Source organism: Labeo rohita, unplaced genomic scaffold (genome assembly GCF_022985175.1).
Source record: "Labeo rohita strain BAU-BD-2019 unplaced genomic scaffold, IGBB_LRoh.1.0 scaffold_30, whole genome shotgun sequence".
NCBI lineage: Eukaryota > Metazoa > Chordata > Actinopteri > Cypriniformes > Cyprinidae > Labeo > Labeo rohita.
Window position 1 is genome coordinate 2,796,484 of NW_026129217.1, and position 17,573 is coordinate 2,814,056.

At 41.4% G+C, this 17,573-nt stretch overlaps 1 protein-coding gene across 7 annotated transcripts in view; it reads left to right on the forward strand.

The window, feature by feature from the left end:
* Positions 1–15,955, forward strand: part of LOC127160181 (protein NLRC3-like) — a 58,638-nt gene extending 42,683 nt beyond the window's left edge. For 6 of the 7 annotated variants that reach the window (XM_051102829.1, XM_051102828.1, XM_051102833.1 and 3 more), the window contains 3 exons: positions 4,886–5,056; positions 12,816–12,862; positions 13,545–15,954. In XM_051102829.1, the coding sequence (XP_050958786.1) occupies positions 4,886–5,056; positions 12,816–12,862; positions 13,545–14,083 (757 nt within the window). In that variant the 3' untranslated portion in view covers positions 14,084–15,954. Of the gene's footprint in view, positions 1–4,885; positions 5,057–12,815; positions 12,863–13,544 lie in introns of all 7 variants that reach the window. The other variant, XM_051102831.1, reaches the window with a different exon arrangement.
* The last annotated feature ends 1,618 nt before the right edge of the window (positions 15,956–17,573 follow it).

Sequence of the window (17,573 nt, forward strand, 5' to 3'; positions counted from 1 at the left end):
AAGAGCGTCCACCTTCGTGTTCTTCGTGCCTGGTCGATAGGTGACGGTAAATTGGAATCTGGTTTAAGAATACAGCCCATCTGGCCTGCCGGGGGTTGAGTCTTTTGGCTGTTCTGAGATATTCCAGGTTTTTATGATCAGTGAGTATGGTGAAAGGGTGCTTTGCTCCCTCCAGCCAGTGCCGCCATTCTTCCAAAGCCAATTTCATAGCCAACAGCTCCCGATTGCCCACATCGTAGTTACATTCTGCTGGTGTTAACTTGCGGGAGAAGAAGGCTCAAGGATACATTTTGGCTGGATTACCGTGTCGTTGGGAAAGTACCGCTCCAACTCCCGTGTTAGATGCGTCCACCTCTACAATGAAGGGTTGTTTAGGGTCTGGGTGGCGGAGAATGGGTGCTGAAGTGAACCGTTCTCGTAACTCATTGAAGGCTCGCTGTGCTTCAGGTGACCAGTTTAGGCGTGATCTTTGACGCTTAGTCATGGCTGTCAGAGGTGCTGCTACAGAGCTGAAATTTCGAATGAAACGTCTGTAGAAATTAGCAAACCCCAAGAAGCACTGTAACTCCTTGAGGGTCTGGGGCTGAGGCCATCTTAGAACCGCCTCTACCTTCCTCTCGTCCATGGCTACTCCCTCCTGACTGATGATATATCCCAGGAAGAAATGGATGTCTGATGGAACTCGCATTTTTCTAGTTTGGCATAGAGCTGATACTGAATGAGACGTTTGAGTACAGCTCTGACGTGCTGGATGTGTTCTGGCATGGAGTGGGAGTAGATCAGAATATCGTCTATGTACACGATTACCCATCTGTCCAGCATATCACGGAAGATGTCGTTCATGAAGGCCTGAAAGACAGATGGACTGTTGGACATCCCGTAGGGCATAACCCGGTACTCATAGTGCCCACTAGTGGTTGAAAAGGCAGTTTTCCATTCATCACCTTCTCTGATATGGATTAGATTGTAAGCGTTACGTAGGTCCAGCTTGGTATAATACTTGGCTTGACGGAGCTGCTCTAGGGCTGCGGGGACTAGTGGTAATGGGTAACGAAATTTAACAGTCACCTCGTTAAGGCCGCGGTAGTCGATGCATGGGCGGAGGCCTCCATCCTTCTTTTTCACAAAGAAGAATCCTGCTGACGCTGGTGAAGTAGATGGATGAATGAAACCTTTGGCTAATTCTTCCTTTATATAATTACTCATAGCTTCTGATTCAGGTTGGGAGAGAGGGAAAATACGACCTTTAGGAGGTGACTGACCTGGCAGTAACTCAATGGCACAGTCGACAGAGCGATGAGGTGGTAGTTGTGTAGCCTTTTCCTTGCTAAAAGCCAGTTGTAGGTCTTGATACTCAGTAGGAAGTTTGGCGGTATCGAGATTGGCATCAGGAAGCGATGGTGGGTCGTTTGAACTGGGCTGGATGGGAGATATACAGTTGTTCTGGCAAAAGGCACTCCATTGAAGTAATTTCCCTTCTCTCCATGCAATACGAGGATCGTGCTTACGCAGCCAAGAAAGTCCCAGGATGAGACTATGATGAGCTGATTGAATGGTGTAGAATTGAATGGATTCCTTATGGAGAGCCCCGACATGCATCTGGATAACCTCTGTGATGTTCTGTACCTTCCCCTCTCCAAGGGGTCTGCCGTCTAGCGCCTCCACTGCTAAGGAAGAGGAAGACGGGGTGAGAGTGATGTTATGCTGCCGAGCAAACTCAGTAGAAATAAAATTTCCTGCAGCGCCGGAATCAATTAAAGCAGTGGTCTGAATAGTCTGATTCGTGACACGCAGGATTACAGGTAGTTGAATGATCAGAGAGCTGTTTACACTCACCGCACGTGCTGGACGAATGGGGCAGGTGGACTTGACATGACCAGCTTGACCGCAGTAGAGGCAAAGATGATTGTGCACACGTCTCTCTTTCCTCTGAAGTAAGATGAGTGGTACCGATCTGCATAGGTTCTGGAAGAAGGGGTGCCTCGGCTTGAGGATGAGTTATGGTTCGTGGTGAGCGTCGCGTGCGAATGAGATTATCCACCTGAATGGCCAACTCGATGTAGCTGCTGAGTGAGCGATCCTCGTCACGGCATGCCAACTCCGACTGGAGCTCCTGGTTAAGTCCACGACGAAAAAGTAATTTTAATGTGTCTTCAACCCACGTAGTTTGAGCAGCCAGGGTACGAAAGGATAACGCATAATCTGCTGCCGTCCTCCTTCCCTGCAATAGATTTAGCAACTCCTCCCCAGCGCTTCTCCCTCCAGCAGGATGTTCAAAAACCTCGCGAAAATGTCGTAACAATTCTTCGAAAGTGGTATAAGTGGGAGCGTCGGCCCTCCATATAGCAGTCGCCCAGTCTAAAGCTCTTCCGGTTAACAGCGCGCAAACAAATGCTATACTGCTTGAATCCGTGGGATATAAAGCGGGTTGTTGGTTTACAAATAGCGAGCATTGTAATGGAAAGCCCTTACATTTGGTCGGATCTCCGTTGAATTTTTCGGGGAAGGCAAGACGTGGGCTGATGGCGGCCGGCGAGCTCACGACAGGCGAGGTGGCCAGAGTGGGAGGCGGTGTGCTGGGCACGGGAGCTGCTGTGGATGGCATGAGTTGAAGGCCCTGCAGAGTTTTCACTAGCTCTTCGGTCAAGGTTGTCAAACGGGCTAATTGGTGATGGTGCAACACGAGCTGAGTGGCCTGAGCAGAGAGTTCAGATGATAATCGAGCCACAGCTGCTGGATCATTGTTTGGCGAAGTCTTCTGTAACAGATCGTCAGAAGAGTTTGGATCCATATGCAGCTTTATTTCGTAGTCGGGGACAGGCAGGGTCAAACAACAGCAAACACAGTCCACAGAGAGCATACAAACTCGTAAACGGAGAGGCAGGCGAGGTTCAGGGGCAGGCGGCGTTACAGCAATGTCAAAGAACAGTCCAATTCCAAAAAAACTCACAGAGAAGGTTCACAAAAGGGGTAACAGTCCAAAAGTCGGCAACGAGAAATCAGTGCAGGAATAAACAAACGCTCAGAAATGATAGCCGGGGCAAATCAAGACTTCGCAGAGAGGAGTTGTGTGTGTGTGTTTTATACTGTGAGAGTAACGAGGTGCAGGTGTGTGCGTGGTGTGCATCAGTGCCAGGTATGAAGGATTGTGGGAAATGAAGTCCGAATAAGAACGAATTAATATTCCGGCGAGAGTTCCCTCTGGTGGTGCGGAGGAGGCGGTACGGAAGCCTCCTTTGTGACAGAGGCAAACTTTATACGTGCAAAATATATTGAAGCTCATTATGGCCTATTGACTTAATATAAATGCGCGATTAGTTGAATAGCCTAATGGCTTAAACGAACAACTACTTAACTAGAAAAATCTTTAGCGTGGGGCACCCCTATTAAATACCCACTAAACAGCTCTGTTATAGTTTTGAAAGTATTTTTATAGACGTTTTTATAGTTGGATGAATTCCGCTTTTCAGATCGGTCACGTCCGTAACATTGATTTTTCCTGTAGAACACAAAAACGAAAATTTAAATAAAATTAACATTTCATATTTTGTAAATAGCCAAACCTTCTCCATTCGGTAGATATTGTTGCTTCTAGTTTGTGCATTGCAATCTGCAGAAAATCTACAAAATATTTTGACTCCCAGAAACTCGTCTTTTTTTTGTCACGTCAGTAAGGCATGGGTTTTTCCCTCATTTAAAATATAAAACAGGTTTATAGACTGGTCCTTTTCTGATGTTTGGACTCTATTTTAAGGGGTTTAGAAAAATATAAAGAGATGGTTCAATATACTGGTAATAAATATAATTTTGAAGAATTTATATTTCAGGTTTTGACTGCAAATGTCACGTCCATAACAGTGGAATTGCTCTTTAGCCATCCTCGTGAGTAGGACTAGGCGGTCTGATAATTCAGTTTTTCAGAGCTGCTTGATTTCTGACATGCTGATTAAGGACGATAAAGAAAGAAAATTTAGCGTAGACATGCTTGATAGTATTCAAGTAAACACATTCGGTTGTGTCTGAAGTTAACATGAGAAATTAGAAGAAATATGGATCTATATATAGGATATATTGTCTAGCTTTTAGGTTTAAATAATATGTTGGTTATAAGTTGTAAAAGGAGGGGAAAGCACCTATTGCTCTCTCACGTGTGAATCTAACTCCAGTATTACTAAATGCAAAGGCATGATCTCTTGCATTTCAAATGATTGCTTGTAAATATTGTTTGTATTTTTGTATTTTTAAATTACAAATGACTTGCATTTTAATTAAATACATTTCTTAAACCAGTATTTTTGTATTTTAATTAAATACATTTGATGAGCTTGTATTTGTAATTTGTAACTAAATACTTTTTGATGTATTTGTGCCCATATCTGTGTTCAGTACATTGTAATTCAAGGTTTAGTGCTGATAGTGATTTGTATGGGGTCCGAGCAAAGAAGTGTTGAATTTTAATACACTTATTGAGGAAAATCTAAACATTCAGTGGCAAATTCAGCAGCTCAGAGTTGCATTTCTGCTTTAAAAAAATGGTATATACATATTTGTCTGTGTTGGTCTACACATAGTCTTACAAGTGAGATCTTAAATAATTTACAAATAAAGTACAGATCATTTTGATCTTTTATTGGTAGCACACATTACAAAATCTTACATAAACTCTGATTTTAATAATAAATAAGTCATATTAAAAGTCACATAATAAAATAAGTCCATAGATAAACTTCCGTGTAAAGAAGCATACACTGTTGCCACAGCAATTACCTAAGAGGACTCTTTGACACATGGTTAATTAATAAACATCAATAATAGCTAATAATAACTGATAAAAATAAGTGTTCCTTATTTATAAGACTTTTTCTGTGTTTCTGTGTGTATGTAGGTTGTCTGGCTGTATGGTGACGGAGGTTGGCTGTGGTTATGTGTCTTCGGCTCTGAGTTCAAACCCCTCACACCTGAGAGAGCTGGATCTGAGCTACAATCACCCAGGAAAATCAGGAGTGAAGCTCTCTAAAAAACTCAAGAATCCAAACTACAGACTGGACAAACTCAAGTATGTGGGGCAGCTAGGGGATTTTACTCAATAACAAATAAATAAGCTGAACACAGCTGTCAGCTATCGAGGACCAAACCTGCAGAAATTATGAAATAAATAAACAATTAAAAAATCTAATAAATGTAGTAATAGGAAAATAGTAAAAGTAGTAAAAGGAAGTAAAATGTAGTAAAAGGAAGGGAGGCGGTCCTTGTGGAGCTCCAGTGAATCATTGTTCGAGAACTGTCAGATCAAACTAATGACAGCGATCAGAGTTTGTGGGATTAACTGAAGAGTTCCAAGATATTTTCACAGATTCACATTATGATGTCAAATTATTTTATTGGGACTGAATTCAGCTACTTATCCTGACAGTTTCGTCATCAACCCTGGAACCATCAACATTGTCAATGAGATTTGGTTGATTATGCCTCTAAGACACAGTCAGTAGAGGTTCCCCTTCAGTCGTTCTCTATGACATTACGTCAGTACTGACGTATTTGGGATCTCCCTTGGGAGTCCAATCACCTCCAATCTTTAGAAGAAAAAGCCAATGAAATTTGGCGAGTGGAATTTGCATGCCATGCCACACTCCCGTACATACAGTTTTATAAGATGGCGGCATGCAACCACTCATTCAGATTTTTGCTTCGGAGCCTATCACTGTTCCTGAACGCAAGAAAGAAAAAAGAAGAAAAGACTGCTTACGCTGCTCTTCAGCTGTGGAAGTCCGATCCGTCCCAGGGTCCCGTCAAGATGCCGAGGGAAGGCACCGGTTTGTCCCGCGGCGGACCCAGCGTCTCCTACGGCCTCCCGAGGAGGATCGGATGTCTATCGCGGCATCAGAGGAGGGGCTTGTGCCAGATGAGGCAGAGGACTCTGCGGAGCAGCTCCCCCCGGCGGCGGCTGCTCAGTCGGAGGCCGATGCTGAACTAGCAGCCATGCTCTTCTGGGCGGCTGAGAGTATTGGGTTGGAGGTGCGCAAAGCACCATCCCCCGAGCCCTCTCGGCTCGATGATTGATTCCTGGGGTCCCGACGCGACTCACAGCTGCGTCCGGCCCCAGTTCCTTTTTTCCTGGAGGTTCATGAAGAACTCACCAAAACGTGGAAAGCGCCTTATAGCGCCCGTACATGTCCGGGTTCTTCCCTTTTCACTACCCTTGACGATGGGGCAGCCAAGGGGTACGTGGACATTCCTCAGGTGGAGCATGCAGTTGTGGTGCATTTATGCCCACAAAATGCCGCCACCTGGAGGAATCGTCCGCGTCTTCTGTCCAAGGCGTGTAAGCTTTTGTCGGCTCTCGCCGTGTAGGCTTATGCCGCTGCGGGCCACGCTGCCTCCGTGCTGCACGCCATGGCCGTCCTGCAGGTCCACCAGGCCCAGGTGTTAAAACAGCTGCACAAGGGTAGGCCTGACAGAGGGTTAATGCAGGAGCTGCGTACGGCAACCAACTTCGCCCTCCGGGCGACTAAGGTCACGGCGCGGTCCCTTGGTCAGGTGATGTCTACCGTGGTAGTCCAGGAGCACCATCTCTGGCTGAACCTGGCGCAGATGGCCGACGCTGACAAAGTCCGCTTTCTCAACGTGCCCTTAGGCCAGGTCTCGAGGCACGTGATTGTCAACACGGATGCCTCCAGCATGGGCTACGGTGCTGTATGCAATGGGCAAGCAGCTTCAGGCTCCTGCACAGGACCTCGACTGCAATGGCACATCAATTGCCTCGAGTTGCTGGAAGTGTTTCTTGCGCTTCGTTGGTTCCGGTCGACCTTGCGGGGGAAACGTGTGCTGGTCCGAACAGACAACATGACAACAGTTGCTTACATCAATCATCAAGGTGGCATACGCTCCCGTCGCATGTCGCAACTCGCCCGCCATCTCCTCCTTTGGAGTCAGACGTGGCTCAAGTCGCTACGTGCCATCCATATTACGGGTGAACTGATCCATGCAGCGGATGCTCTTTCACGGCAGCTCACTCTCCCTGGAGAATGGAGACTCCATCCCCATGTCACCATGTCAATAACCATTCATTTAGAGCAAGAAGTCTACTGAACCTTTCGTGCCCATGTCGATACGTGGGAAGCGGCCCTGACACGATGATCCTCGTCGCGGGCAACGTGCTGTGAACCGTCTTGATCAGGCTGCTGAAGTCCCTCTTCAGAACCTCCGTCTGCCGCAGCTTGGTGTCGTTCACCCCGCGTGCAGGACGATCGCGCTGACGGGCTCGCCGTCCTTCAGGATTGCGGGTATCTGCGCAGAAACATCGAGAACACGAGCACCAGGAAAACAGTGGGTGTGGACTTTGCCTTTAGCTAAGGTAGCACGGATGTACCGGACAATGGAGTCTCCAACGATCACAGCGTTGCGTTCCGTCTCGCGGAGAGGAGAAAAGCGGTTCTGGGTGGAGATCTCAAAGACCGGAGGCGGCGGAGGGAGCGAGGTCCTCGGCCGGGGCCTTATTCCTCTCTCTCAGCTCGGTCTGCCTCTCCAACAGCTCCTGAATCTGCTTCTCCATGGCCTCCAGCTCGAACGTGTCCTCACCTGCACTCAAAGGTGGACACAAATTCGCCATTAAAGCAAGTAACAGTGAGTAAACAATGGTAATGTGTGTAAATAGTGTGTAAACAATGCAAGCAAGATTAGAGCCAACCACGCTGGTGCTGCTAACGGGCTATAAGCTAGCCGACTTGGGAAATCAAAACAAAACTAGTGATAACAAAGCTATCCGGTTGTTTTAGTTGTAAAATACAACAGGGGGTACTGTATATTCACACGTTATAAGAAACAAAATGATGGTGTATAAAATTGATTTTAGATTGAAAAACAGACAATAAGAAATTAACTTGACGGAGCTCAAACTCTAAACGTGCGACCGAAACAAATGGGAAGTGACGTCCAAACGGGCAGTGATGGGCAGTGACGTTCCAAAGTGAACTCTAGAACTCTCAGGAGTAAAAAAACATTGGGGGAAATGCATCATGGCCGCATCTGCACCATGTCATCCAACCCCAATGGAGCTGGATGCATGAGGGAAAATCAGAGTGGACAGTGTGTCATTTCTTAAGATGCAAACAGATCTACTTCTGCCCGCCCAAATCTTCTAAATGGATTCCACCACCTCAGCCCCCCTGATGATTCATGCATAAAACTATCAAAGTGTTGTCTGAGATCTTTGTGGAAGTACCTCAGTGCTAGAAATACAGCCATAATCTGCAGGCATGAGATTTATGTGCCATGAGAGATTGTGACCACTCCACAACCCTGATTCAAGTGGACATCCAGGACTACACTTCAGCCTTTTGAGGGAGGCATCTGTCGTAAGCATCTTGCAACAACAATAGGTCCCCAGCACAGATCCTTGAACAGAAACCAAGGTTTATTCCACATCACCAATGGAGGAAAACATCTGAGCGTAACCTTGATCATGTTTAACAGGTTGCCTCTTGGAGAAAACCCCTTGGCCTTGAGCCACCACTGTAAAGGTCTCATGTATAGAAGGCCAAAAGAAATCAGTTTGGCATGAGTCCCAAGAGTTTTTGAAACGGTTTCACAGTAATGGCTTGGTTCGATTTGATACCACCTTCTCCTAAACTAGGCACTGTGGGATAACAAATTTAAGAATCTGTCTTTGATCTACAGATCCTACATCTTGATGTAACATCATATGAAAACCTAAGGTGATCTACATTGTATTGGGCATTTAATGTAAACATAATGGCATTTGTTTACATAGTTTTAGTTCTTGTGACATCTTTGTGATGTTGATAGAGTCTTAGTTCCCGCAACTATGGTGCTCAAACCATTTGGTGATGTCATTATGATTATTTGGATAGGTCTGCTGAGATGTTACAGTTGGGGGAAGAGTAACTTCCTACATCCTCTGTTCTTGATCAAAAGGTTGTCACCTCTGAGTACTCTGTCAACATCACTAAGGCCCACCTACTAATGCCTATAAAATACATTGTATCACTGCCTTAGTTAGACTTTTGATGACTGCAGCACCATGCAGCGCATTCTCAATAAAGAACTCTGCTGAAGATACCCAAGAGTCTCCTGGTCTAAGCTTCTGAGTTCCCAACAGCACCCAATCAGAGTTCTCACTTTCCCCGACGCTGATTCAACGTTGAATTGGGCGGACGTGAGCCCGACGAGAACACACCAAACAGATGAGCCTGACAGACAATGCCTGGGGGCCTGACAAGAGTCCTGGCCTTTAGCCTCCAGAGACCTTCTGAATGACTGTCCTGACTGCCAGGAGGAAACAGCAGGCATCCAAATGGAAGGATTTGTCTTTTTTCTTTATTTCCTCTTACACCATTGCTGCCATGGAGTGGCCGATGGCACAGGCCATCTTCTAGGTGGCCCAGAAAGACTGGCTTGTTTCCCAATGCCCTACACTCATCCGAAGATCTGCCTGGTACACCTGAAGGATACCCCCATGGTATGCAGGCACACACCAGCCTGACCAGCTGCCAAATAAGTTTTGCCCGCCAAAGATGATGTCATTCTGTGAAGTTTGGTTGGCACTACCGGGGCCTTGAGGGGTGATGCAGCTTCAGTGGAGAGATAGCTGGTCAGCATCTCCCTGTGCTTTGTCCCATACCTGTGCTTCCTCATCCCCAAGATTTAAGTGTAATTAGAGATATATATATATATATACACACACACACACAGTTGTGCTCAATATTATTCATACCCTTGTTAAATATGATCAAAGGAGGCTGTGAAAATAAGTCTGCATTGTTTATCCATTTGATCTTTCATTCAAAACTGTAATATTCATTTGTTATGAATATGAATATTGAATAATGAATAATGAATATGAATAATTTTGAGCACAGCTGTATATATCACAGTTCAAATGTGACCCTGGACCACAAAACCAGCCTTAAGTCGCTGGGGTATATTTGTAGCAATAGCCAAAAATACATTGTATGGGTCAAAATTATTGATTTTTCTTTTATGCCAAAAATCATTAGGAAGTTAAGTAAAGATCATGTTCCATGAAGATATTTTGTAAAATTCCTACTGTAAATATATCTAAACTTATTTTTTGATTAGTAATGTGCATTGTTAATAACTTCATTTGAACAACTTTAAAGGTGATTTTCTCAATATTTTGATTTTTTTGCACCCTCAAATTCCAGATTTTTAAATAGTTCTATCTCGGCCAAATATTGTTCTAGCAAATCATACATCAATGAAAAGCTTTTTATTCAGATTTCAGATGATGTAATCTTAATTTCAAAATTGACACTTAGGACTGTTTTTGCGGTCCAGGGTCACAAATGAACTATATAAAACAGATGCCACGAAGATGTCCACTTGTAAAAAGGAGGACGGAGGAGGGAGGGATAGAAGAAATAAAGTCAGATAAAAGTCAGATAAGCATAGTATGTTAACATACTATGTTAACTTTTCAGCCTATGTAGCAACATCACAGCAAATATTTGTCCAACTCTAAATAGGGTTGTCCTTTGCGCCGTTGAGCCTGGCAGTGGTGCGCCTTCCAGCAAGACGATGTCTCTGAAATATGACAGCCAAATAAAGGCTGCAGGAGTGGATGGCTATCCATAACTTCAAAATAGTATTTTTGAATGATAAATCTTGGACACCAATACTCCTTTTAGTGGTTTAGTTTCTAACCAATTCCACAGAGAATTTGGGAACACATTGGTGGCCCAAAGAAATGATGTAGGCCTTTAAGGCTGACCTCAGTCTTAAATATAAAGTTATAAAGTAAGAAAATCCAGGTAAAGAAAACTCTGTGCTCAGTCACAGTAGTATATTAAACTTTACATTTGAATATCCAGCGTTTAGTTGATTCTAAAAAGCAGGTGGCACTGTGGCTCAGTGGGTGGCCACTGTTGCCTCACAGCAAGAAGGCTGAGCCGGGGTCCCTTTCTGCGTGGAGTTTGCATGTTCTCTCCGTGTCTCTGTGGGTTTCCTCCGGGGGCTACAGTTATAGCTCTTGATGCCCATTATAGCTCTTGCTCTTTACTTCATCAGTGGAACCACACTAAACAATCTATATGGGGAGAACATGGATTGTTTCCCGCACAATCCAAAGACATGCAGTAGGTGAATTGGACAAAGTAAACTGGCCATAGTGAATGAGTGTGTGTGTGTGTGTGTGTGTGTGTGTGTGTGTGTGTGTGTGTGTGAATGAGTGTGTCCCAGCACTGGGGTTGCACGAGTTAGTTATTGCGGCAGGAAGGGCATCCGGCAGGAAGGGGACCACCTGTCTAAGCCCTCCTCGATCTTATTCAGGTGAGTTTTATAATTACAGTTAGTACAAAGATGGATTGAGGGAAATATATATTAATACACAAATATGTGACCCTGGGATCAGGGGAGGTAAACTGTTGGATTCCCGTTTAGCTACCTCATTCAGAAGCATTAAAGCAGATTTATTTTAGTTAATTTTGTAACCTGAAAGACTGCTAAATGTGTTGAAAATATTTAAGACCTCAGGAAAGGACACAGAAATATTGGAAACAATATTGGAAAATATCAACAGCATAGAGAGAGTTTATGTGAGGTATTTATGCAGATAATAGGTTGTATAGTATGGTTCCACTGATAAAGTAAAGAGCAAGAGCTATAACTGGCATCCCAGCCAAGAGCAAAATAGTAAGATGCTAAAGAGCCAGTAAGAACCTGTGCTGAGGAGCAACTGTAAACTATTTTGATAAATCCCCGTCCAGCCCCTACATGATCAAGAACCACCCAAAGACAACTCCACTTAATCCTATCAAAGGTCTTCTCAACGTCCAATGAAATGACCGTGGAGGAGGCCAGATAAGAACTGGACCTACGAATAATTTGTAGAAGTCGCCTGATGTTATCAGAGGCAAATCGATCTTTGAGAAAACCGGACTGATCATAGTTTATGACTTATCTATACATTTGTTCAGTCTATGGGCTACAGTTTTGGTGAAGAGTTTCACATCTGTAGATAGTGAACTAATAGGCAAATAACTGGAACATTCTAAGGGATCTTTGCCCTTCTTACATTTACATTTATCAGACGCTTTTATCCAAAGTGACTTACAAAAGAGGACAATGGAAGCAATTAAAATCAACCAAAGAGCAATAACATGCAAGTGCTATTACAAGTCTCAGTTAGCCTAACACAGTACACGTAGAAATGTTTTTTTAAATTTATATAATACATTTTTTTTTTTTTTTTTTTTTTGCTTTTTGTTAATTGTGTAATAAATAAAGAGGAAAAAACAAATAGATAGAATACAAAAAGAAGAGAAGCTAGTGTTTAGACTATAACTTAAAGTGCCGAGACTATAACTTAAACAAATGGTTTATCGACACCAGGTCGGGGAGCTTCAGACTGAAGTTGCCACCACTGTTAGTGGGTCCCTTCCTTTTCTCTTCATGTATTCCCAGATGGACTTATTATTATTCAGATCAGATCTCTCTATGGACAATATCATCTTAGAGTGGAGTGAAAAGGAATGTTTGGAAAACTAAATCTAATATTTCCTGCATTTTGACTTGTTTTCATAATTACAGCTATTACTGTATATAAATTAGCATTAAATAAACAGTAGTTCATTCAAATAAGACTTTTAATGGCAGTCATTGTTTCATAAGCTGCCTCTGAGATGCTATGAGAAGAGGCATGCTTGCAATATGTTGACCAAGACTCTATATCTGCATTTGTGTTGTAAACATCTTAATTGTGCTCTATAAATTGTATGTATGTTACTTTTTTTGATTGACTGATATTTATTTGTTTATTTATTTATTTATTTTTTTAGTTTGGATCATGGAGAACATTTCAGAATCACACCAGGTTTGAGAAAATGTAGGTATTTTCTCTCTTATCAACACAAACACACACTCATTGGTTTTATATCAGGTTAATATTTTCTAATGCCTAACCCAACTCTTACCCCTAAACATAACCATCACAGAAATGTGCAAAACACTGGATTTTAATAAAATTAAAATGCATTTATACAGTCAGTTCAAAATCCAGAGAAAACCCGGAAACCCAGCCAATTATATCTCAGATGATAGTGACAAAAGTCATTCATTTTCTTAATTTTTCAGTTAATTGTTTGCATTTTATTTGTATTACATACATTATCTACTATTAAAATGAAAAGTTTAATATAATGATCTGGGATGTTATGCAAATGGCTTGTTAAAACACTTAGCTTTCAAATAAGTTTCACACCTTATATAGTGTTAATTTATTTTAATTTTTTTTATTACTTATAAACATTTCTGCTTTCAAACAAGACCAGGATTATGCCTGTAGACCAAAGGATTCAAGAGCTGTAGTTGTTTGATTTTGGGTATGTCATATTTAGCTGGTTAACAGGTTAACTAAAGGGGATACATAAAATGTCTTCACCAGTCATTTACAGTATCATGATATTTCATTATATAAGTGAGGACGTTTGGCCCTTACAAGTATAGCTAAACAAGTACAGCTCTAAAACTGTCCTACAAGTACTTCTAATCTTTCTTCTTGTATTTAGATGCCTATGATCTCACTCTGGATCTGAACACAGTAAACGCTCAACTCATCCTGTCTGAGGAAAACAGAAAGGTGACACGTGTAGAAGACTATCAGCCGTATCCTGATCATCCAGAGAGATTTGTTGAGTTCTGTCAGATTCTGTGTAGAGAGAGTCTGACTGGACGCTGTTACTGGGAGGCTGAATGGAGTGGATGGTCATATGTATCAGTGACATATAAGGGAATCAGCAGGAAAGAAGGAAATAACTCTTTTTTTGGACACAGTGACCATTCCTGGAGTCTAAACTGCTCTAAAAATGGATTCACTGTCTGGCACAAAAAAAACCGAACTGACATTCCTCGCTGTTCATACTCTACTAGAGTAGGAGTGTATCTGGACTGGTCAGCCGGCACTCTGTCCTTCTACAGTGTCTCTGACACACACACACTCACACATTTACACACATTCAACACCACATTCACCGAACCCCTCTATGCTGGGTTTGGGGTGTTTGATTCCTCACTGACTCTGTGTCAAATTAAACAACCTGCTGAGTAGTTATTAATTATATGTAATCTAGATCACATAATCACATTCCAAAAATAAGGAGTTTGAGTAATTTGATTATATTGGCCTTTAAAATAGTTAGACTACAATTACTTTCTAATTAGAGCTGCACGATAAATCACAATGAAATCGCGATTAGGCAAATGCGATATAATAATATGATAGTCAAGCCTATCTTGTCAGTGAAGCACAGTTCTTTGATCAGTAGTAAATCTCCATCCGAAGGCCAGAGGGCGCGCTCACGTGGAAACTCCAAATACAGAGAAGAAATCCAGGAAATCCCTGTAGCAGTAACTGAAGAAACATAACATTTAACTGCCTTCACTGATTCAACGTGACTAATAAACACAGAACTATGACAATATATGATTTTTTGGGTTTCTATAATTATTATTATAATTTTCATAAAGTATATAAATATGTAATAATGCAATACTAATCGACATAGCCTTTATCACTGCTTAGAATACTATGAAATGTTGCATGTCTTATTCTGTGTAAGAAGCCACGTTATCTCACAGAATTAATTAAAAACATATAGTAAAAATGTTATTATATGTGGTATTTTCCTGTGCTTTCAGAAGGAGCAGAGCCGTAGTTCACTGAGAAGCTACGCAAACAACTTTCATTATCGCAGAACAATTTCATAATCATTTCATAATCATGCGATTATATCATGCGATTATTATTGCAGTTTTGCATAGCTTGTCAGTGAACTACGGCTCTGTGTAGTAAATGCTGCTCTATCTGAAAGCACGTGATGGATGTTCACTACTGATTACAGAACCAGCTTTACTGACTGAAAAAAATGTGCATGACAGTTGCATACAATTAATTGTGCAGCCCTATTTCTAATTAATAACTTGATTACATATTATTCACAGAATTGCAGTATTCATAACTTATTGATTCTCTATAATAATAATAATAATAATTATTATTATTATAAGAACTGCATAAACAGACCCAGGCACATGCCAGGTATCTATATTTACATTTTGACCACTGGATTTACACAGGTAATTTATTTTAAAGTATAAAGTATAAAGTAAATAGTATTTTTTGAACATTGCATGTCTAATAAACTTTAAAACTTTTGGTTCAATATGCTTACCTGTTGATCAAAAATTGCTTAAAAAAAGCTTACTTTGATAAGAAAATGGTATATTTTTAATATTTTGTTGAGATTCTTTTGCAGGCAATGACTGCCTACTGGGTTTCCTCCTTTGTAATGCTTTGCCAGGCCTTTACTGCAGCTGACTTCAGTTGTTGTTTGTTTGTGGGTCTTTCTGCCTTTAGTCTTTAGCAAGTGAAATGCATGCTCAGTCTAGTTGAAATTAGAAGCAGTTTTGGGTCATCGTCTATTTGTACTACTTTAGGATAGTGACCATTATAGGGAGCTAGAGGAAAGGAAGAGGAATATGTATGTGTATGGAGAGAGTAATAAAGAAGAATGTTCACCTACGAGAGTGTGCGTCTATGAATGTGTAAATCCAATAAAATAAACATTAAAATAAACAACACCCAATCAACTTTGCTCTATTTGACTGAATCCTTTTACACTTCAGAATTCATCCAGCTGTTTTTGTCTTCTGTCACGTCATCAATAAACACTAGTAACTCAGTGACCCTGGAAGCTATACATGCTCATGCCATTACACTGCTCCACCATGTTTCACAGATGATGTTGTATGATTTGTATGAGCTGTTCCAAGGCTTCTCCTTACTTTTTTATTCCCATCATTTTGGTACAGGTTGATCTTAATTTCAGTCATTCAAAGAATGCTTTTTCCAGAAGTGGTCTGGCTTTTTTAGATGTTTTTTTGGACTTCTTTGTTCTTTGTTTGCACCTTGTGGTGAAATAATACCTCTGTATTTTCTCTCATGAAGTCTTCTCTTGATTGTAGACTTTGACAGTGACACTGCTACCTCCTGATAAGTGTTCTTCACTTGGCTGGATATTGTAAAATGTTTTTTCTTTACCATGAAGAGGATCATCCACTACCGTTGTCCTCTGTGAACATCCAGGCCTTTTTATGTTGCAGTGTTCTTTTTTTCTCAGAATGTACCAAACTGCTGATTTGGCCACTCCTAATGTTCCTGATACCCCTTAAAATAAAGCTCAGAGTGTGCATTTTAAGCCCATTTTCATTATATAACTGTAACTTGAATATGTTTTGGTCAACAGCTAAAATAATAAAAAATGTATCAGTGTCCAAATATATATGGGCATGACTGTATAAATACTGGACAAATTAATAAAAGTAGAGTTCAGACATCAGAAAAGTATCAGTATATGAACCTGTTCTATGTTTTAGATGAGGAAAATACACATGCGTTAACGGACAAAATGACAAAAAAAGACAGGTTTTTGGGAGACAACATATTTTGTAGACTTTCTGTTATTTAAATGCACAAACCAGAAGAAACAATAGCCTATCTGTCGAATGGAGAAGGGTTGGATAATTACAAAACCCAAATATCAAATACATGTCTGTGAACATGAATTAATAGATTAAAGGGGTCATCGGATGCAAACTTCACTTTTTCATGTTGTTTGAACATTAATGTGTGTTGGCAGTGTATGTACAAATCTACCCTATAATGATAAAAATCCATGCAGTGGCTTTTAATTAATCTGTAAAAATAATATCCCCTTTTTCACACCAACAGAGGCCGCTCCCATGATAGTTGATTGACATGAGCTCTTACCTTAGACCAGCTGTCACAGTCCAGTAATTTTCCTTGTTTCGATGCCAAAGCAGGGATGTAAATTAGACAAGAATATCTCTGATTGAGTGATTGAGGTGTTGTGTTGCTGAATGTTTGTTTGTGAAGGGAATGCGCCTCCCGATCTACATATATCCGTCTATGTTCGCGCGCATCATTTGTGATCCAGCTTCACTTACAGCAGAAGTTAGTATAAGCGTTTTTTATGAATCTTTGCAATCGCCTTTCCTTATAACGTGGTAGTTAGGAAGTTTAGTGGCTAAACGTGGCTAAATGCGGCTAACATAAACAAGCTCGTCATTCCACAGAGAGAAGAGAGGGGTGGGGCCTTTTCATTTGCATTAAAAGGAACAACCCCTTAGAATGAGATGATTTTTGCAGAGCTCATTTTGACAAGGTAAAAAAGGTGTTGTTTTACAAAACCATTGAGAATTTTTAATTAAAGTATATTAGAGACTTTTCATTAAGACCCTAAAGAATCATATCAACTTGTGGAAAATGGGCATCTGATGACCCCTTTAAAATTTTGCGACTATGTCACGATCTGCCGTGAAACTGGCTTGCAATGACTAATCCATAATGAGCTTTAGTATATTCCATGTTTAAGCACATGCATAAAGTTTGTCACAAAGCACTGGTAAAAGTAGCTTAATAATTAAAATGTCTCTCTTTTCTTTACATTCATAATTATTTATTAATAAACTAACGTCTTGTCGGCTGCAAGACAAAATTCACTGTGCTGACTCTCATC